General features: G+C 35.9%; 1 protein-coding gene across 1 annotated transcript; it reads right to left on the bottom strand.

The window, feature by feature from the left end:
- Positions 1-14454: 14454 nt before the first annotated feature.
- LOC130962802 (uncharacterized) lies at positions 14455-14958 on the bottom strand. Its single transcript, XM_057888968.1, has one exon. The coding sequence runs from the start codon at positions 14956-14958 to the stop codon at positions 14455-14457; it is 504 nt and encodes a 167-aa protein (XP_057744951.1).
- Positions 14959-23908: the final 8950 nt, after the last annotated feature.

Here is a 23908-nt window from a genome sequence, read left to right as displayed (position 1 = left end):
GTTCCAACATGGGACAACTAAGGGTGGAGCACCAAGAACACTCCATCATCCTCCATGAAATTGGAGAAGATCAAAGGAGCAACAAAGACAAGGAAGAGACATTGAGGAGCTCAAGCACTCCATAGGATCTTCAAGAGAAAGAAAGAGCCGCCATCACTAAGGTGGACCCGTTCTTTAATCTCCTTGTTCTTTATTTTTCTGTTTTTCGAATTTTAGTGCTTTATGTTTATCCATGTTTGTGTCTTGTGATCATTAGTGTCTTAGTGTCTATGCCTTAAAGCTATGAATATGAATCCATCACCTTTCTTAAATGAAAACTGTTTTTATCACAAAAGAACAAGAAGTACAGGATTTCAAATTCATCTTTAAAACTAGCTTAATTAGTTTGATGTGGTGACAATACTTGTTGTTTTCTGAATGTATGCTTAAACAGTGCATATGTCTTTTGAATTTGTGGTTCATGAATGTTAAAATTGTTGGCTCTTGAAAGAATGATGAAAAAGGAGACATGTTACTGAGGATCTGAAAAATCATAAAAATGATTCTTGAAGCAAGAAAAAGCAGTGAATACAAAAAAAAGAAAGAAAGCAGGAAAAAAAAACCGAAAAAAAAAAGAAGAAAGAGAACAAGAAAGAAAAAGAAAAGAATAAGAGTTGTGATCCAAGGCAAATAAGAGTGTGCTTAAGAACCCTGGACACCTCTAATTGGGGACTTTAGCAAAGCTGAGTCACAATCTGAAAAGGTTCACCCAATTATGTGTCTGTGGCATGTATGTATCCGGTGGTAATACTGGAAGACAGAGTGCCTTGGGCCACGGCCAAGACTCATAAAGTAGCTGTGTTCAAGAATCATCATACTTAACTAGGAGAATCAATAACACTATCTGGATTCGGAGTTCCTAAAGAAGCCAATCATTCTGAATTTCAAAGGATAAAGTGAGATGCCAAAACTGTTTGGAGGCAAAAAGCTACTAGTCCCGCTCATCTAATTTGGAGCTATGTTTCATTGATAATTTGGAGTCTATAGTATATTCTCTTCTTTTTATCTTATTTGATTTTCAGTTGCTTGGGGACAAGCAACAATTTAAGTTTGGTGTTGTGATGAGCGGATAATTTGTACGCTTTTTGGCATTGTTTTTAGTATGTTTTTAGTTTGATCTAGTTAGTTTTTAGTATATTTTTATTAGTTTTTAGTTAAAATTCACTTTTCTGGACTTTACTATGAGTTTGTGTGTTTTTCTGTGATTTCAGGTATTTTCTGGCTGAAATTGAGGGATCTGAGCAAAAATCTGATCCAGAGACTCAAAAGGACTGCAGATGCTGTTGGATTCTGACCTCCCTGCACTCGAAGTGGATTTTCTGGAGCTACAGAAGCCCAATTGGCGCGCTCTCAACGGCGTTGGAAAGTAGACATCCTGGGCTTTCCAGCAATATATGATAGTCCATACTTTGCCCAAGATTTGATGGCCCAAACCGGCGTTCAAAGTCACCTCAAGAAATTCCAGCGTTAAACGCCGGAACTGGCACCTAAATGGGAGTTAAACGCTGGCGTTTAACTCCAAGAGAAGTCTCTACACGAAAATGCTTCATTGCTCAGCCCAAGCACACACCAAGTGGGCCCGGAAGTGGATTTTTATGTCATTTACTCATCTTTGTACACCTTAGGCTACTAGTTTTCTATAAGTAGGACCTTTTGCTATTGTATTAGACATCTTGGTAGCTATCTTCGTTTTATGCTATCTTAGATCATTGGGAGGCTGGCCATTCGGCCATGCCTAGACCTTATGCTTATGTATTTTCAACGGTGGAGTTTCTACACACCATAGATTAAGGTGTGGAGCTCTGCTGTACCTCGAGTATTAATGCAATTACTATTGTTCTTCCATTCAATTCCGCTTGTTCTTGTTCTAAGATATCACTTATTCTTCAACTTGATGAATGTGATGATCCGTGACACTCATCATCATTCTCACCTATGAACAAGGTGACTGACAACCATTCTTGTTCTACAAGCAACCAAGGCTTAGTGAATATCTCTTGGATTCTTTAATCGGAATCTTCGTGGTATAGGCAGGACCTGATGGCGGCATTCAAGAGAATCCGGAAGGTCTAAACCTTGTCTGTGGTATTCTGAGTAGGATTCAATGACTGAATGACTGTGATGTGCTTCAAACTCCTAGCAGGCTAGGGCGTTAGTGACAGACGCAAAAGTATCAATGGATATTATTCCGGCCTGACCGAGAACCGACAGCTGAATTCCGCTATGCCGTGACAGGACATATGCAATCGCTTTCACTGAGAGGATGGGAGGTAGCCACTGACAATGGTGAAACCCTACACGAGCTTGCCATGGAAAGGAGTAAGAAGGATTGGATGAAGGCAGTAGGAAAGCAGAGAGACGGAAGGGAAAGCATCTTCATACGCTTGTCTGAAGCTCTTACACCAATGATATACATAAGTATCTCTATCTTTATCTTTATGCTTTATTCGTTTATCATCATACCCATTTGAGTCTGCCTGACTGAGATTTACAAGGTGACCATAGCTTGCTTCATACCAACAATCTTCGTGGGATCGACCCTTACTCACGTAAGGTATTACTTGGACGACCCAGTGCACTTGCTGGTTAGTTGTGCGAAGTTGTAGTGATCACAATTTCGCGCACCAATAAGCAGGGTGCAGACGTTGGCTGGCCTCACAGTATATACATATAAATAGAGAATGGGATTCACCCTAGACTCAGAAGACTACCTAGAGCGGAATCCTTTTTGCAAACGGTCATCAGCGAACTACGGAAAGAAACTCTTGCTTCCACCTGAAGGGGAAGGGAGAGAGAAGGGGTAAGAACTGGGGAGTTCTTAGTAGGGTCGGGGTTATTAGTTACGTTCATTTATTTGGGGTCGATTAGCAGGCAAATAATAGAATATAGCGAAGCAGTAACCAAAAGATAAAGATAGAAATAAAAAGTAGAGACAACAGAACACAAATAGAAGAACACAAGGAAATAAAGCACACACCTAGCACTCAAGCAGACAAACATAAAGAAACAGTCACACACAAGAAGAAAAGCAACAGAGAGTGATGCGCAGACAGGAATGATGCATGTCTAGCCCTAGTACAGGCCATGAGTTCATGTGTCGGTTGGCTGCCCGCAATCCCGACATTTATCCGGTCACGAGTAACCCCGATTTCCCGGATACGATTTTCCGTTCCTAAATAAATGCGCATATAATAATAGCCGCTCATTTGAGACAGCCTCTGCTTACTGCAGGAAAATATATATATACTCTGCTCTGCTCTGGGGAAGCGGAAAATAGCTGTAGGTAACTTAGTTTCCCTACAGAAGCTCTGGGTTGCATTAAGCAACTAATATATATTAAATATAGCTCTGGGTTGCATCAAGCAACTAATATATATTAAATATAGCTCTGGATTGCATCAAGCAACTAATATATATTAAATATAGCTCTGGGTTGCATCAAGCAACTAATATATAATAAATATCTCTTTACTCTGTTCTGGTTGCCCTTTTCTCTGTATCTCTTTACTCTGTTTTAATTACTCTGTTCTCTGTATCTCTTTTCTCTTCTCTGATTACTCTTTTCATGTGTATCTATATTACTCCTTTTCTCTTTATCTCTTTACTTTACTCTGGTTACTCTGCTTTCTGTGTTTCTCTACTCTGCTCTGATTACTCTGTTCTCTGTGTTTCTCTGCTTAACATATGTATTTAAAGCTTATGTAAACTTCGGTATGAATAGTTAGCCTGTCCCAAGTATAGGTTCATTAAGTCTATACTGAAACATTTTAACTTTTCATATAATACCTAATCCTAGTCGGAATTCAAGGTCTAACTATGTTGCCCTAGTTCGTTCACTAGTCTCTGTCTGTTTTTCCGTCATTAGAATTTTACAGACATTTTCTTTGGTTTTTATCTTTTCTTTAACTTTTTATCTTTTCTTTATCTTTGCCTCACTAACATGTTATTACCACTCCCTAAGTGTTTTATGAAGGTAATTATGAGATTCTGCACTTAAAGTTGTCTTTCTAAAGCTTTTACAGAAAACTGCCTTTTTTGCATTATTTTATTATTTTTTATTAAAATATTATTTTTAATTAAAAATTTTTATTTAATATTTTATTATTATTTATTATTTTATCATTAATTTTCGAAAATTAACTTTACTTTAACCTTTAACCTTTAAAATTCACTTTTTACCCCGGTAACTTTTAATATTTCTACTTTTACCACCCTAACTTTCAGAAATTACCAAATAACCCCTTAAACACCAAAATAATTACTTCCTTGCCCTTTCTAAGATCTAAAAGGTGTTCTTCAATGTTCTTCACCACACTCAAAGTGTTCTTCATGTTCTTCATATATTCTTCAAATTCTTTCTCTGTTTTTACCCGTTTTTCAATCTTTTCAGCAACCGATTTTTACCAAAATTCATAATAAATTCCTAGCCACTAAAACCCCATCTTTTCTACATGATTTTAACACAAATTGAACCCCAATTTAAGGCCTAGGGTTTCGTTTTCCAGCAGCCCTCAAGAACAACATTCATCGCTTAAATATCATCAAATTTCATCAAATTTTCAACAAACTTTCAACAAGAATCACTCATATAAACAATCAATTTCAAGCACAGCCAAACCATATCATAATTACACAACTCAAACACAATCAATCAAGATTAAATTCGTCAAACCCTACCTGGTTTTGCTGCTCCTAATTCGGTTAAACTTTCAGGTGGTCCTTAAGCACTTTTTCCTCCTAAATCACATCAAGAACAACTTTAAATCCAAAAACTCTCAACTGACCAAATCTCACTCAGTATGTTAGGAAGAGATATCTCACCTTAGACTTGCTGGAAATTCACATTTCTTGGCCCTCAAGTCAAGTTAAGCATGATTCCTAAGGAAAAACATCAAGAAAACACATGTTTACATGGTTTTCCTTGAAAACCGAATTGAAGAGGGAGGGAGACAGCCATCTCACCTTATTTCCAGCCTTGATAAGTCACATGGTTATGTAGAGGAAGAAGAGAGGATCATTTTGGTGAAATCGGAGTTTTGATTTGAGTTTTAGTTCAGAAAAAATCAAGCTTTGAAGATTTATGAACCAAGAACTTTCTCTCCTTTTTCTCTTGGTGATTTTCGGCCACAATGAGCAAATGAGGCAGCCTTGGGGGTTTTGGGGGTGTAGGGTGAGTTGTGATTGGTTGGCTTGGAGGTGGATTAAAATAATATTAAAATATCTCTGGTGTACAACTACTAAAACTAGGTGTATCGGAACACTCGTAAAAACATCTCTAAAAATTATTTTCTGAGCTACTAGCATAAATGACACTAGTAACATATTTATTATGATAATAGAACATGTATAATGAGGTCTTAGCATTGCTAAAGTCATCAGAGAGTGCTGGTGCTAAGCTGCACCAGTAAACCGTAAACCCGGTTAAACCGATTTTCTGTTTTTAACTAAAACAGACCAGGTAACCTTATAATATCATTCAATCATCTTCTAATACTAATATAATGATAATATTATACTATTATCTCTCTCCTCTCATGAATCGAGTCCGGTTCGTCAAATAGAGACTATTTACGAAAATCAGAATCAAAACTGCCAACCGATACGGTTCAAAAACTAGGTTCTTCGCGATTGCATTATCAAGCTTGCCCCAAAGGAGGTTCTAGTTTAAGGATGACATAATGATAATGAGGATTGAGATGCTTGATGATATAACAGAGGTGTTCCCTTTACTGATCTTCCGGAGAATTCCGTGCCTTTAGAAAAGATCTCGCGTACTCGAAAATTAGGGTTGTTACAATTGTGAAGAGGGCGCTCAATGGAAGAGAGATTCAAGAGGAAAGCCGGTTCAACTGAGAAGGCATGACCACAAGCCCATCACTAAGAAAAGGATGGGGCAAACAAGAGACCCCTCTCATCATGAGATCCTGAGATACCTCAAGGGATGCACTTTCCTCCACAAGACTATTGGGAGCAACTAAACACCTCCCTAGGAGAATTGAGTTCCAACATGGGACAACTAAGGGTGGAGCACCAAGAACACTCCATTCTCCTCCATGAAATTAGAGAAGATCAAAGAATCATGAGAGAGGAGCAACAAAGACAAGGAAGAGACATTGAGGAGCTCAAGCACTCCATAAGACCTTCAAGAAGAAGAACAAGCCGCCATCACTAAGGTGGACCCGTTCTTTGATCTTCTTGTTCTTTATTTTCCTTTTTTTTCGAAAATTTATGCTTTATGTTTGTCCATGTTTGTGTCTTATGATCATTAGTGTCTTAGTGTCTATGTCCTAAGGTTATGAATGTCCTATGAATCCATCACCTTTCTTAAATTAACAATGTTCTTAATTGAAAAGGAGAAGAATTGCATGAATTTTGAATTGTATAACAGATTAATTATTTTGATGTGGTGGCAACACTTTTGTTTTCTGAATGTATGCTTAAACAGTGCATATGTCTTTTGAATTTGTGGTTCATGAATGTTGGCTCTTGAAAGAATGATGAAAAAGGAGACATGTTACTGAGGATCTGAAAAATCATAAAAATGATTCTTGAAGCAAGAGAAAGCAGTGAATACAAAAAAAAAGAGGCGGAAAAAAAAACGAAAAAGAAAGAAAAAGAAAGAAATAAAGTTGTGATCCAAGGCAAAAAGAGTGTGCTTAAGAACCCTGGACACCTCTAATTGGGGACTCTAGCAAAGCTGAGTCACAATCTGAAAAGGTTCACCCAATTATGTGTCTGTGGCATGTATGTATCCGGTGGTAATACTAGAAGACAGAGTGCTTTGGGCCACGGCCAAGACTCATAAAGTAGCTGTGTTCAAGAATCATCATACTTAACTAGGAGAATCAATGACACTATCTGGATTCTGAGTTCCTAAAGAAGCCAATCATTCTGAATTTCAAAGGATAAAGTGAGATGCCAAAACTATTCAGAGGCAAAAAGCTAAAAGCCCCGCTCATCTAATTAATACTGATCTTCATAGATGTTTTTGGAGTTCATTGCATATTCTCTTCTTTTTATCTTATTTGATTTTCAGTTGCTTGAGGACAAGCAACAATTTAAGTTTGGTGTTGTGATGAGCGGATAATTTATACGCTTTTTGGCATTGTTTTTAGTATGTTTTTAGTAGTTTTAGTTGAGTTCTTAGTATATTTTTATTAGTTTTTAGTTAAAATTCACTTTTCTGGACTTTACTATGAGTTTGTGTGTTTTTCTGTGATTTCAGGTATTTTCTGGCTGAAATTGAGGGACCTGAGCAAAAATCTAATTCAGAGACTGAAAAGGACTGCAGATGCTGTTGGATTCTGACCTCCCTGCACTCGAAGTGGATTTTCTGGAGCTACAGAGGCCCAATTGGCGCGCTCTCAACGGCGTTGGAAAGTAGACATCCTGGGCTTTCTAGCACTATATGATAGTTTATACTTTGCTCAAGATTTGATGGCCCAAACCGGCGTTAAAAGTCACCTTCAGAATTCCCAGCGTTAAACGCCGGAACTGGCACCAAAGTGGGAGTTAAACGCCCAAACTGGCACAAAAGCTGGCGTTTAACTCCAAGAAGAGTCTCTACACGAAAATGCTTCAATGCTCAGCCCAAGCACACACCAAGTGGGCCCGGAAGTGGATTTTTATGTCATTTACTCATCTTTGTACACCTTAGGCTACTAGTTCTCTATATATAGGACCTTTTACTATTGTATTAATAATCTTCTGATCTTTGGAATCGTTTGATCTTTAGATCTTTTGATCATTGGGAGGCTGGCCATTCGGCCATGCCTAGACCTTGTTCTTATGTATTTTCAACGGTGGAGTTTCTACACACCATAGATTAAGGTGTGGAGCTCTGCTGTACCTCGAGTATTAATGCAATTACTATTGTTCTTCTATTCAATTCCGCTTGTTCTTGTTCCAAGATATCACTTGTTCTTCAACTTGATGAATGTGATGATCCGTGACACTCATCATCATTCTCACCTATGAACGTGTGACTGACAACCACCTCCGTTCTACCTTAGATTGGGTGAATATCTCTTGGATTCCTGATACACGATGCATGGTTGATCGCCTGACAACCGAGCGCTCGCCTGACAAACGAGCCAGCCATTCCGTGAGATCAGAGTCTTCGTGGTATAGGCAAGAACTGATGGCGGCATTCAAGAGAATCCGGAAGGTCTAACCTTGTCTATGGTATTCTGAGTAGGATTCAATGATTGAATGACTGTGACGTGCTTCAAACTCCTGAGGGCGGGGCGTTAGTGACAGACGCAAAAGAATCACTGGATTCTATTCCGGCCTGATCGAGAACCGACAGATGGATAGCCGTGCCGTGACAGGGTGCGTTGAACATTTCCACTGAGAGGATGGGAGGTAGCCACTGACAATGGTGAAACCCTTGCATAAGCTTGCCATGGAAAGGAGTAAGAAGGATTGGATGAAGACAGTAGGAAAGCAGAGAGACGGAAGGGACAAGCATCTTCATACGCTTATCTGAAGCTCTCACCAATGATATACATAAGTATCTCTATCTTTATCTTTATGTTTTATTCATATATCATCTATACCCATTTGAGTCTGCCTGACTAAGATTTACAAGGTGACCATAGCTTGCTTCATACCAACAATCTCCGTGGGATCGACCCTTACTCGCGTAAGGTTTATTACTTGGACGACCCAGTACACTTGCTGGTTAGTTGTGCAAAGTTGTGTTTATGCCATGGTATTGAGCACCAAGTTTTTTTGGGGCCATTACTAGGGATTATTTGAGTTGTGAAAAGTAGAGATCACAATTTCGCACACCATGGGGTTAGCATATGACCCCAGAGTCCTCCTGGACTGTGCATTTCCACTTAGTTCCATGATGGAGCAAGGGAGATGGTATAGATGTTGATATTGTCTATTTTATTTAATTTATTATATAAATAAAATTGATTTTCGAAATAATAAAATAAAATAAATTAAAAATCGAAATAAAAATAAAATAAATAAAGAAAGAAAATTAAAAATAAAAAATTTGAAAACTTTTATGAAGATTTTCGAAAATTTGAGGAGAGAGAAAGTGGTTAGGATATTTTTGAAAAAGATATTTTTTTTAATTTTGAATTTTATAATGAAAGAGAAAAATACACAAAAGACACAAGACTTAAAATTTTTAGATCTAATGCTCCTTATTTTCGAAAATTTTGGAGGGAAAACACCAAGGAACACCAAACTTAAAAATTTTAAGATCAAAACACAAGAAAGAATCAAGAACACCTTGAAGATTCACAAGAATACCAAGAACAAAAGAGAGAACACCAAACTTAAAATTTTTAGAAAACCAAGATAAATTTTCGAAAATTAAAGAAAGATCAACAAGAAAAATAAACAAGAACAACTTGAAGATCAAGGAAGAACAAAGAACACTAATACGAAAATTTTAAAGAAAAATATAAAATATGCAATTGACACCAAACTTAGAACAAGACACTAAACTCACGAAAAAAAATTAGAAATTGATAAAGAAAAATAATAATTTTGAAAAAAAATTTTGAAAAGGGAATAAAGGACTCAGAATTTAATGACTCTATAACAACAAAAATAAATTATTCCTAATCTAAGCAACAAAATAAACCTTTAGTTGTTCAAACTCGAATAATCCCCAGCAATGGCGCCAAAAACTTGGTGCACGAAATGCAATCCCACTCTTTGACAATTCGCACAACTAACCAGCAAGTGCACTGGGTCGTCCAAGTAATACCTTACGTGAGTAAGGGTCGATCCCACGGAGATTATTGGTTTGAAGCAAGCTATGTTTATTTTATTATTCTTAGTCAGGATATCAATTAAAATTATCAGTTGGAATTATTAGAAAAATAAAAGAGCATGAAATAAATAATTGTTACTTTAATAATGGAGAATATGTTGGAGTTTTGGAGATGCTTTGTCCTCTGAATCCCTGCAATGTAATATTCAACTCAATTCCAAAGTGCAAAGTTCCTTCCATGGCAAGCTGTATGTAGGGTGTCACCATTGTCAGTGGCTACCTCCCATCCTCTCAGTGAAAACGGTCCAGATGCTCTGTCACAACACGGCTAATCAGCTGTTGGTTCTCGATCATGTTGGAATAGGATCCATTGGTCCTTTTGCGTTTGTCATCACGCCCAGCAATCGCGAGTTTGAAGCTCGTCACAGCCATTCAATCCTTGAATCCTACTTAAAATACCACAAACAAGGTTTAGACTTTCCAGATCCTCAAGAGCGGCCGCCATCAATTCTAGCTTATACCACGAAGATTCTAATTAAGGAATCTAAGAGAAGCTCATTCAATCTGATGTAGAACGGAGGTGGTTGTCAGGCACACGCGAATGAACATCTTAGATAGGAACACACACGTTTGAATGGAGAAATAGAAATAATTGCATTAATTCATCAAGGCGCTGCAGAGCTCCTCACCCCCAACAATGGAGTTTAGAGACTCATGCCGTCAAAGTGTATAAAATTCAGATCTGAAAAAATGTCATGAGATCCAAAATAAGTCTCTAAAAGTTGTTTAAATAGTAAACTAATAACCTAGGTTTACAGAAAATGAGTAAACTATGATAGATAGTGCAGAAATCCACTTCTGGGGCCCACTTGGTGTGTGCTGGGGCTGAGACTTAAGCTTCTCACGTGCCTGGGCTGTTTTGGGCATTCAACACCAGGTTGTAACCTGTTTCAGGCGTTGAACTCCAACTTGTAACTTGTTTCTGTGGCTGGACGCCAGACTGCAACATGGAACTGGCGTTGAACGCCAGTTTACGTTGTCTATCTTCGTGCAAAGTATGGACTATTATATATTGCTGGAAAGCCCTAGATGTCTACTTTCCAACCCAATTAAGAGCGCGTCAATTGGACTTCTGTAGCTCCAAAAAATCTATTCCGAGTACAGGGAGGTCAGGATCCAACAGCATCAGCAGTCCTTTTTCAGCCTCACTCAGATTTTTGCTCAGCTCCCTCAATTTCAGCCAGAAAATACCTGAAATCACAGAAAAACACACAAACTCATAGTAAAGTCCAAAAATATGATTTTTGCCTAAAAACTAATAATATTCTACTAAAAACTAATTAAAATATGCTAAAATCTACATGAAATTACCCCCAAAAAGCGTATAAAATATCCGCTCATCAACTCACGTAAGGTATTACTTGGACGACCCAGTGCACTTGCTGGTTAGTTGTGCGGAATTGCAAGTGTGATTGTAATTTCGTGCACCAACACCCATCCGAGCAGTGTGCTCATGAAAGACTTTAGGGATCAATCCCTTGGTAATGGGTCTGCTAGTATATACTCTGTTCCTATATGTTCTATGAAAATCTGTTTTTCTTAAACTTTCTCCTTGACAACTAAGAACTTGATGTCTATATGCTTCGATTTTGTCAAGCTCTTATTATTGTTGGAGTATGGTACTGCTGATTTATTATCACAAAATATCTTTAATGGCCCTTCAATATCATCTACTATACGAAGCTCAATGACAACGTTTTGCAACCATATGCCACAAAATCGGAATCAGAGTACCCAATAATCTCCAAATTTTCTGATCTCCGATAAGTAAGCATGTAATCCTTTGTTCTCTTTAGATAACACATTACGCGTTTAACAGCTACCCAATGATCTATGCCCTGATTACTCAAATATCTATCCAACACTCTCACTATAAATGATATATCGGGACGTGTGCAGACTTGAGCATACATTAAGCTCCCTAGTTCTGAAGCATAAGGTTTATCATGCATTGCTGTCTTCTCAAGATTATTTTTGGGGCATTGCTTGAGACTGAACTTCTCTCCTTTAGCTAGGGGTGTGTCCATTGGTCTACAATTTTCTATGTCATATCTACTTAAAATCTTTTGGATATAATTCTTTTGTGATAATCCAAGAATACTTTAAGAGGGATCTCTTAGTATCTCAATTCCAAATACAAAAAAGGCATCACCAAGATCTTTCATTTCAAATTTGTTCGATAGAAATTTCTTAGTTTCATGCAACAAGCCTATATCGTTACTGGCAAGTAGAATGTCATCAACATATAAGACCAAAAAGATGTATTTACTCCCATTGAACTTGCGGTATACACATCTATCTATGATATTTACCTCAAAACCATATAAGGTAATGACTTGATGAAATTTGTGATACCATTGACGGGAAGCTTGTTTGAGACCATAGATTGATTTCTTTAACTTACAAACTATAGATTTTCTGGTTGTACCATATACATTATTTTATCAATGTCACCATTGAGAAACGTTATATTTACATCCCTCTAATGTAACTCCAAGTCAAAATGAGCTAATAGTGCCATTATAGTTCTAAAAGTGTCTTTCGATGATACCGGAGAGAAAGTCTCTTTATAGTCTATGCCTTCCTTTTGAGTAAAGCCTTTAGCGACTAGACGAGCTTTATATCTCTTGACATTACCCTTAGAATCCCTTTTGGTTTTAAATATCCATTAACAACCAATTGGTTTCACACTTTCAGGTAATTCTACGACATCCCGAACATCATTGTCTTTCATAGACTTCATCTCTTCTTTCATGGCATCGATCCACTTTTCAGAGTTAGAACTTTACATGGCTTGAAGAAAATTGATTGGGTCATTTACTGTCAAACCAATGCCATCCTCGTGTTCTTGGAGATAAACTACATATTCCAAAATTGCACTTCTCCTTTCTCTTATGGATCTCCTTAAGGGCACTTCTTGAGGTTGTTGAGCTTGCTGTATGGGTTGGAGTTGAGGAGGATTCTCATTATTTTTCTGTACTGTAGCAGTATCTTGAGAAATAATAATATTTTCATTATTTTCTTGTACTGTAACTGGATCTACAGTAGGATTCTCATTGTGCTCTTGTACTATAACTATATCTTGAACAAAAATAGGCACAAGGACTTTATCATTGTCAATTACAGAATCCTCATCAAAAGCAACATTCCTAATATTTTCTTCCCCCAAACTCAACATTATCAAGAAATCTTGCATTTCCTATTTCAAAAATAGACCTTGATGCAGGATTGTAAAACTTGTACCCCCGTGAACGCTCAGCGTAACCAACAAAGTAGCAACTAATTATCCTTGAGTCTAATTTTCTTTCATGCGGCCTATAAAATCGTGCCTCAGCTGGACATCCCCAAATGTGCAAATGTTTTATACTGGGCCTTTTTCCAATCCAAATTTTATAGAGGATTTTGTTTACTGCTTTGCTTGACACCCTATTAAGGATGTACACTGTGGTCTTTTAGGCTTCTTCCCAAAGTGATTTAGGCAAGGAAAAATGACTAATCATACTTCTCACTATGTCCTTAAGAATTCAGTTCCTTCACTCTGCAACATCATTTATGCTATGTTTGCCTGACATGGTATATTGCAGAACAGTACCACACTCCTCTAGAAGAAGAGCAAAAGGCCAGGGACGTTGCTCACCTGAACCGTCATATCTTCTGTATTATTCACCATCACAGTCAGATTTAACAGCTTTAATTTTCTTCCCAAGTTGAAGTTCAACTTCATCTTTGAAAGACTTGAAAATATCCAAGGCTTGGGACTTTTTATGAATTAAATATAGATACCCATAATGAGAGTAATTATCTATAAACGTAATCAAATACCGTTGTCCATTCCAAGGGACAGTAGGTAATGAGCCACATATATCGGTATGTATCAGTTCTAAGACATCTTTAGCTCTCTCGACACCTAATTTCCATTCGTTTGTCCTTTTCCCCTTTATTCACTCAATGCAGACTTCAAAGTCTGCCAAATTTAGGGGTCCAAATAGGAGCCTCTGAATTTTCTGTTTATAGATGTGACCTAGGTGTTTGTGCCATAATAATGCCAAATTTTTATTTAATTTTCGTTTTATACCTGATTGCAGTATTTAATTATTATAGGAATTCAAATAAATCCTATATAGATTATCCACCAAATGACCAGAGAAAATATTATTCGAATTATAAAAGAGACTGACTTTATTGTTTCTAAATAAACAAAAATAACCTGATTTGTCCAAACGAGAAACAAAAACTAAATTCTGTTTAAATGACGGTACATAAAATATCTATAATAAATCCAAATAAAATCCACTCATGGAACATAATCTAAAGGTTTCTATAGCATCGATTGCAACTATATTGCCGTCTGCCACATAAATGTATCTTTCAGCATCACTTGGTAGTCGGTTCCACAGGAAACCCTGCATAGTAACACTTACATGAGTAGTAGCAGCAGAATCTACCCACCAAGTATCAACAGGTGCGTAACTTAAACTAGCCTCAGAACAAATGAAAGTAAGAATCATACTCTTCTTTACACGCTAAGTGGCATATTTGGTACAATTCTTCTTCATGTGTCCCACCTTCTTACAGAAAAAACAGATTGAAGCTTGATCCTATTTCTTAGCTTTTTTCTACTGAGAAGGTGGATCCGCAGTAGTATCACGCTTTTCCTTATACTGAGAAGATGAAACCATGTGAGCACTTTCAGTCTTATCTTGCTGCAATCTCTTTTCTTTTTGCACATAGTGAGATATAAGCTCATTTAGGGACCAAATGTCCTTCAAAGTGTTATAACTCACTTTGAATTGTCCAAAGTGTGCAAGAAAAGAGATCAAAATAAAATGCATGAGTAAATCTTCAGGCAACTCTAACTTTAGTGCTTTCAATTTAGAAGTAAGATTAGACATTTCCATAATGTACTCCCTTAGATTCCCTTCGCCTTTATACCTCATGGAGACAAGTTTGCTCAAAAGGCTACTTGCCTCCGCCTTTTCATTCTTAGCAAAGAATTTTTCAACATCTTTCAGGAACTGTTTGGCATCTTTATCCTCAGTAATTGAGCCCCAAAACGTCTCAGGAATTGAGCGTTTCATGAACATAATGCTCATTCGATTGGATCTCTCCCACTTCTCCATTTTAACCTCATTGAGATTTTCTGGAGTGGAAGTGAATTTCTCCTCTCAAATAGCTATATCCAGATCCATACAATCGAGGACAAATAATAAACTTCCTTTGGGCCAATTACTGTTTACATGAATAATGAATATTATTTTTTATTACTCAAATATTATTAATGTATATACATAACTTGGCCAAATATAAATCTTCCTTTGGGTATATTAATATTTGCATAAGTGATATATATATATAATAATCTTTATATTCCAAAAAAATAATTAATTAATTTTATACTAAATTAATAACATACACACAATTAAAATGAAACAATTATAATTTAATAATATCCCATTAATATTTCAGAATAAATCATCAATATTTATTTATTAAAACAATTTTATGAGTATCATCTCAAAAGTAAAATGGATAATTGAAACACAGCATATCATCATAAGTATATAATGATGTGTATAGCCAAATAATACCAGGATAATGTCTATAAACATACATACATAATAATACGTCTATATATACATGTAAAGAATCCATTATGGCATCAGTATCAAAAGTAAAACATACTATATATATATATATGAGCACGCACATAATGGAAACAATTTCATTAAACGTGCAACAATATATATATATAATATATCTCCCACGATCCAATAAACTAAAATCGAATATTTTTTATGATTATTATGGATAATTTTGATACGATTTGTTAGAATAAATTATTTCATTACTTCGGATTATTTATATTGAATGATCAAAAATATATTATAATATAAAAGCGTACTTTAACTCATAGAAATAAAAAATTAATGAAATGATTATATTCATTTTGTGATTCTTTCGATCCTTTTCAACCAAAGTCTTTTATATCTCTAATAAGGCTTAATTGTGACTCTTCTAATAGGAAAAGAGCGGCAAAGATGACTTTAGTATATTAGAAACGAAATCCTGAAATCACTATTTATATTTAAATATAACACTCATTAAACCCTAAAACCCAAATAAAATAGTATCTAAAGTCTAAAAAATGATATATCTAAAGTCCAAAAGATCATATTTAGTTTTATTCTCATTTAATTCTAAATTAAAAGTAATTATGACTTATTTAATTTAGTATTTATAGCACTAAATAAGATTACTTATATATAAATTATTTAATTTAAAATAACATAATTTATAATTATAATTAATATATGTATTTTCTAAAAATAAATTAATTAATTAAATAATTTCCTAACATAAATAATCAACTCAAAAATAGTTATTACTAAATTTGGCTTAGAATTTAAAAGAAAAAAAAAAGAGTCGAGTGAAAAAAACGTTGCATTGTAGAAAAAAAAATTTAAAAATAAAGATATATATGTCTAAACAATTTTCATTAATATATACGTATAATCATTTTGTTTTTATTATTATCAGTATTTGAAGCAACTACGACAATTATCAGTTTATCACTGATTTAATTTGATTTCTTTTTTACTTTTAATTTCTACAGTTCTTTTTTTGGTGACTGAACATAACACAAAGAAAAAAGAACTAAGAGAAAGAGTAGCACTCTTCTCTAATAATAATATCTAAATTATTAGGGGGCAGTAATCACTCTAAATACACCTCCTTGTTTAAAGCAGCAGCCTTAGCCATTAAATCAGCTGCTCTGTTTGCTGTGCGCTGGATGAGAACTAAAGTAGCTGTCCAATTGCGCTGGAGCATCTCTTTGATTTTGTCAAGCAGATTAGAGTCATTCCTAATCATGCTGGTTGTGCCTCGCGAAACAAGAAGAAACGCATCAAGATTATCAGTTTCACAGATGACCTCTTTGCACTCGCAATCCCAAGCTATAACAAGCCCTCTCCAAATAGCATGAAGCTCACAACAGAGAACACTAGAAAGAGGTATACTGGCAGAACAACCTTTTATCCAAATTCTCATGCTGTCTCTAATAATACATCCAAAGCCAGATAATTGCTCATTTTCAAAAATGCTTGCATCGCAGTTCACTTTACAAACAATCATTGGAGGTGGTTCCCAGTTATATTTCAAAGAAGGAATAATATGTTTTTGGTTGGTAACAACATTAGAGAAATCTCGAACAGCATGTTTAACCAAGTGAACAATTTTCTCCTTACTCCATGGATCATCTTGATGAAAGATGTCATTGTTCCTATCCCTCCAAATCCATCAAAAGGCCGCTACAAAGAGAAACTCATTGTTGTTGAGGTTAGAACGAATCCAAGACACAAAATCCAAACTAGAGTCCTCAGCAGTCATTCCCAAATTTAAGCTAATCCAAATCTGACGAGCTTTTTGGCAAGTCCTAAAGCAGTGATTAATATCCTCTTGCGCAAGATAACATCTCTGACAAAAATCAGAAGTAGCAAGACCTCTTTGAAATCGGTACCTAGCTGTGGGAACTCCGTTGTTGAGGCAAAGCCAGAGCAGACACTTTATCTTCTCCGGTATTCTCAAGCTCCAAAGCCAAAGCCAATTTTCATTATCATTCCAGCCAAATTTCTTCTTCAATAGCCATTCATACCCGCTTTTAGTCGAGTAGGTGAGAGTATTTGAGTTTGTCCAAAACCAACCTGTTTTATCTCCTGCCTGGTTGATAGGATCAAAGAGCATCAACTCAAGTTTAACTTCTTTCGGAATAATTGTGCAAAGAATATCCCACTGCCAATGCCCATGGTGCCAAACATCTTCTAACTTCAAGTGAGAATCAGAAATGTGCACAAAAGGAACCAAAGGAGCTAGCGTTCCACATGGTCGCCAAGCATGATACCAAAAGGATTGAGATATCCTGCCTGTACACCAATCAAAACCATCACGAAGCTTTTCTATTGTCTTATAAATCGCCCGCCAAGTGCTTGAAACATTATTAGAAAAATTGGGTGAAAAGCAAGAACTCCCAGATAAATATTTTGCCAACATAATTCTTACCCAAAGCTTATCTTTATTATGCAGTAATTGCCAAACAAGCTTTCCGAGTAAAGCAAAATTTACACATTGGGTATCTCTAATTCCCAAGCCTCCATATTTTCTTGGAGTGACAACTTTGCTCCACTTGACCAAATTTAAGCAACGCTCCCCCACCTTTCCCTTCCACAAGAATTGTCTAGGTACAAAATCAATCTTTTGACAAATCGAAGTAGGAAAAAGAGTCACTTGCATCTGATAAATAGGAAGAGAAGAAGCAACAGATTTAATTAAGCAAAGCCTGCCTGCTCTGTTAAGGAGCCGACCTTTCCAACTAGCTAGCCTATTTTTGATCTTCTCTAAAGAGTCCGAAAAAATAGATCTAGCAGCTCGAGGATGATTAAGGTTCACCCCCAAGTATTTGCCTAGGTCACTAGTAAAGGGAATATGAGAAACACCAGACAACATTTCCTTCCTTCTATTAGAGATATTTCTAGAACAAATAGCTTTAGATTTTTCAATGTTAACCTTCATACCTGAAGCTTTACAGAACAACTCCAAGGTGTGCATAATATTCTGAACTTGAATTTTCTTCGCTTTACAAAAAAGGAGGAGATCATCTGTAAACATCAAGTGAGAAACTCTAGGTCCCCCTCTAGAAACAGCCACACCATCCCAAATACCCTCGTCAACTTGTTTAGAAATGAAGCACGCCAATCTCTCCATGCACAAAACAAATAAATAAGGAGAAATTGGATCTCCTTGCCTGAGCCCTCTGCGAGGTTGGAAGCTGTCCAATCTATTCCCATTCCAAAGGATGGAAAGATTTGAGGCCTGAACACAATTCATTACAAGCCGAATAATTTGAGAAGGAAAGCCAAAAGATTCAAGAGTGTGCTCAAGAAAATTCCAATCAACTCTATCATAGGCCTTTTCTAAATCAATCTTAAAAGCCATAGCTCCTTTTCTAGACTTTGTCCGCTTAAGAAAGTGAAGAACTTCTTGGGCGACAATAATATTATCAGGTGCTCCTCTACCATGAATAAACCCTCCCTGAGTTGGGCTAACAATCTCATCCAAAAATGGTCGTAATCTATTAACCAGCACTTTAGTCACTAGCTTATAAATTACATTACAAAGGCTTATTGGCCGAAAATCCTTCAATCTAGTTGGAGGGTCGCACTTAGGGATAAGAACAATCAAAGTTTCCAACAAAGAATGGCTTAACGTCTCCCCTAAGAATGCTTTCTGAACAGTACGCCATACCTCATGACCCACCACATCCCAATATTCCTTGAAGAAAAAAAACTTGAAAACCATCCGGCCCAAGAGCTTTGAACGAGCTCATATTATCCAGAGCTTCTTTAACCTCCAACATTGTTACTGGTTTAGACAAATTATCACAAGCATCATGGCTAAGAGCTGGCATAGGAATTTCTCCCATGCAATTAACCTCAACAGGCTCAGTAGAACAAAAAATATTTTTGAAGAAATGAACAACCTCCCGTTGTAAAACTTCCGGATCATCAGACCAAGTCCCATCACTGACCAGCAACCTATGAGCCTTGTTAGATTTTCTTCTAAGGATGGTTTGCATATGGAAAAAGCTAGTATTTCTATCACCATACCGAACCCATTGATCTCTTGACTTCTGGTACCAAAGCATTTCTTCCTGTGTCAAAACTATATTATACTCAGCTCTCAATTCTTCCTCTTTGTGCTTCAGAATCGGATCATCGTCAGCTTCCATTTTCCGTTGAATATGATTCAAATAACCCTCCAATTCCCCCTTTTTAATAAAAATATTACCGAAAACCGTAGAGTTGAATTCCAACAAAGCTTCTTGGACCCCCAACAATTTCCTATGGATGCCAAAGTCTGTACTATTCCAAGATTTCTGAACAATGGCCTTGTAACTAGGATGTGTTGCCCATGCTGCTTGGAATCTAAAAGACCGGTTACCTTTCTTGATAGGAACTCCTTGACATCGGATAAGAAGGGGACAATGATCAGAGTGGGAACGGCTGAGAACTTCAACAAAAGCTTCTGGAAAAAGAAGGCGCCATTCTGCAGTGCAGCAAGCTCTATCCAATCTCTTTGCAATTTCTTTGTTTCCTTGAATTTTACGAAATCAAGTAAACCGTCTTCCAGAGGTTGTCAGATTAAAAAGACCACAAGAATCTAGAGTACTTGCAAAGATATTACTGCGATTCGAATAGAAATTATCCCCCTTTATCTCATGAACACTCAAAATATCATTAAAATCCCTAACCACCACCTACGGGTCTTGAATGCACAAACCAATATCAAGCAGATGACTCCATAATTTTATTCTATTAGTGGCTTGAGGGCTGCCATAAACCCTTTAATTTCTACAGTTCTACTTGCTGTTGCAGTGTTCTTAAAAATATTATATTCATGAATTCCCTTTCAATACCGGCTTAAATATATATTTCTACAATTTCAAATTTTCTTTGGATTTATTGTCATTTAACGGTCCATTTATATTAACAAAGCGGTGTAGAATTAGTCACCAAAAAAAAAAAAAAAAAGCGGTGTAGAATTAGGATTGATCTTTATTTTCCACTAATAATCAACATTTTTTTTCGACGCTGTATTTTTTGAAAACGTTGAATTGATACATTATAACACTTTAATTTTGATTAATAAATTACAAGTCTTTCAATTCACAGCGTCCACTTCAGGCTGGACGTTCTGGCTCGTTCTCGTTGCCAAAGTTGCAGCTCATTCACATCGCCTCTGCAGCCATGGGGAACATGGAGGAGACCCGCGCCGGAGATCCTTGTGAAGATATGTAGCGACGTCTCCAGCGACCATAGCAAATAGCATTCATCGTAGGAAGCTCAGCGCCGCGTAACAGCAAGCTCGCGCGGAAGAGAAGAACCAACAGCGGAGTCCTCGCACGCAATGACCAAGCAACAGCAAGCGCAACAGCATCGCCAGGCCAGCTGGCCAGGTATATCAGCAACTAACAGTCGTAGCAAAGACCGTGGAGACTCAAATTGATTTTGATAAAAAATAATCTGTACAACAGTAATTTATGTTTGTCAAATTTTATATTAAAATAAATTATAATAAAATAGATATTATTTAAATTATATTATTTAAAATTATTTTATATAAAAAATTATTAAAAAAAGTATAAATTTAAATATTTGTTTATATTATTTTATTATTTTATTTTAGATATCTGAATAAAATTTATTAATTAATTTTATAATAAATGTTAATATTTGTTTATTAAATGAAAAATAACATATTAAAATTTATATTTTATATCAAAAATAGAAATAATATATGAATAAATATATAGTTTAATATATACTATTAAATAAATATTAAATTAAAGAATAAAATATTAATAAAATACATAAAAAATAATATATTATGTTATACAAAATCAATACATAAAAAATCATTATTTCTATTACATATAATTAATAATTTGATTTCTTAATCGAATTTTGAACATGGTTCATTTTTGTAGAAGAGCTACCAATTAAAATTTGATTAGAAATTTCACCAACATAAATATCATTTACATTAAAAATGTTTGTATGTTCATATTAATTGAATTCAATATCTCTTTTAAAATGTCTTCTAATAAAATTATGAATTATCATAGTTGTATATACTATCAAAACTTGAGTTTCAATTTTAAATTTGGGTATATGTCGTAAGATAGCAAATCTATTTTTTCACATTCCAAAAATTTTTTCTATTGTGCATCTTAAACTTGAGTGATAATAATTAAACACTTCATTATGATTTGTAAATTTAAAAGACCGCCTAAAATCTGCAAGATAATAGCGCTCACATTTATATGGATCAATATATTTTTTCGGTGTTGGATAATCGACATCTCCAAATAATATTTACCTAATAAACAATAAAATTAGTTACATATCATATGATAACTAAGTAAATATAGCTCATTTGTAAGAATATGATAAAAATTAACCTGGAGGAGAATGTGAAAAATTTATGGTAAGAGTTATAATAGCATTGTCAAATGCATATGCATCATGTGCAATGCCTTTCCATCCATATAATGTAAAAATAAAGCACATCCCAATCACATATGACCATTATATTTTGTGTTGGATATCTTTTTCTTCCAATAAATTTGGATTGTTCACTTGGGCTAACTACACATAGAAAATGAGTATCATCAATTGCTCCTATAACATTTTTCAAAAATTGCCAATATTGTTGGTCATTTCTTATTTTTTCATGAACATTCTGAAACCTCAAATCAAATGGCTTAATATATTTAATAGACAACTTCAAACAAACAACCAATACCTCATGAAAATGTCTATTTACTATTTCTCTAGAGTGTTGAAATCTTTCTTGTATCATTCTATTACATATTCTATGACCAATTGTATTTAAGAATATTACAACCATCTTTTGAACTTCCCTCTATTTTGTGCATTTTAGGCTATGTTCAATAATGCATGAACATCTTTACTTGTTTTCTTTATTATTTTTTTAAATAAAGTTAGTTATTTCTTATTTTAATTGAGATTTTTGTATTTTAATCAATGTTTTTTGGAATTGCTTTGAGTTTTGATATGTTTAGGAAGTTGTTGAAAGATTTTAGGCAAAAACAAAAGAGGATGAGAAGGACAACTAAAGAAGTCCCTGGAAGAACCAAAGAAGGTAACATGCAAAAGGAAGCAACATCGCAGAAAACCAAATAAGGAAGAAACCTCAAAAGGAAGCAACCTCATAGGAAAGTGCAACTCCTTCAAAGAGAATTTACAAATGCTGTTAACTCTGACCTCTTCATACTCCAGGGAGCATAATTTGATCTAAAAAAGTACAAATGACGTAGTTCTAGAGGAATTAAAAAGTTAACATCCAAAGCTACAAAACGATATGCATATATCTATAGTGGACATGACGTTTATGCCAATAATGACCTTCATCTTTGAGCTCGTAAAATCAGCGCAAAAAACTGGCTGCCATGCCATGTTACACGCCCAAAAATGCCACAAACCCTTGGAAGGTGCCCTTTGAAGGTGTACAACACTCTTACACACCCCACATGCCAACCCTTGCCTGCAACACTCCTACACGCCCAGCAACGCCCCTACACGCTACTTCTTCTTTACCTAGCCTTCCATCGAAGGAGTGCCACTTTTTTAGACGCCATTCCAAGCCATGCAATATTCCAAGCTCAAACAGCAAAGGCAAGTACATGCCCAGCAATGCCCGTACACGCCAACTCCTCCAAAGCAAGGGCGTGCATACGCCATCCTCTCCTTCTACACGTCTTCGTGCATGCCAGCATCTCCTCATCAAGGGCATGTCACATTAATCTTGGGCGTGGCATGCTGGGCCAAAGACCAGCAAGTTTTCATGCCTTTCAAGTCTCTCAAGTGACATGCCCATGCACGCCATGCACACGCCCATACTCCACTCCTTGGGCTAAGTTTCAGTGACCACCAAGACACCTTAGCAAGCCACTCCATTATTCAAGTTTCACATCAAGCCCAAGATTAAGTTGTGATAGAGGATTTTATGTTGGTAAAGAATTTTCACAAAAATATCTCGTTGCAAATATAGTTCTAAACCAACAATGAATCCTCAAATCAAATTTAATATGGTTGTCACAAGTACAAACCCCAATAAAATAACCGAGAGTATTAATCCTGGGTCGTTCTCCCTAGGAATTGCAATGAAGTGATTTATTATTTGCTATGAAGGAATGTTTTGGGGTTTTTGTAATAATGAACACCTTTGTTCATCAATTTTATTTAATTCTTTTCCCTTACTAAAACCATCATTGGGAGGATGAAAGAAGTCTACCTCCACAACACTTTTGAATTCACCGGGAGAATGATCTTCAAGTTCAAAGGATTCTTCACCAAGAAGATTTGATGCTTGATCTTCATTGCCAAGGGAACTCAATTCTTGCTCTATCCCGTCCAATTCTTCATATGGAATATGCCTTGGAGGTTGTGCACTTTCCTCCTCAACGTCAAATTCAATCTTCTTGGAGGGGTTTTC

The sequence above is a fragment of the Arachis stenosperma genome, chromosome 2 (genome assembly GCF_014773155.1).
Source record: "Arachis stenosperma cultivar V10309 chromosome 2, arast.V10309.gnm1.PFL2, whole genome shotgun sequence".
Classification (NCBI taxonomy): Eukaryota; Viridiplantae; Streptophyta; class Magnoliopsida; order Fabales; family Fabaceae; genus Arachis; species Arachis stenosperma.
The sequence above is the reverse complement of the archived record's forward strand: the minus strand, read 5'-3'. Positions and strand labels throughout refer to the sequence as shown.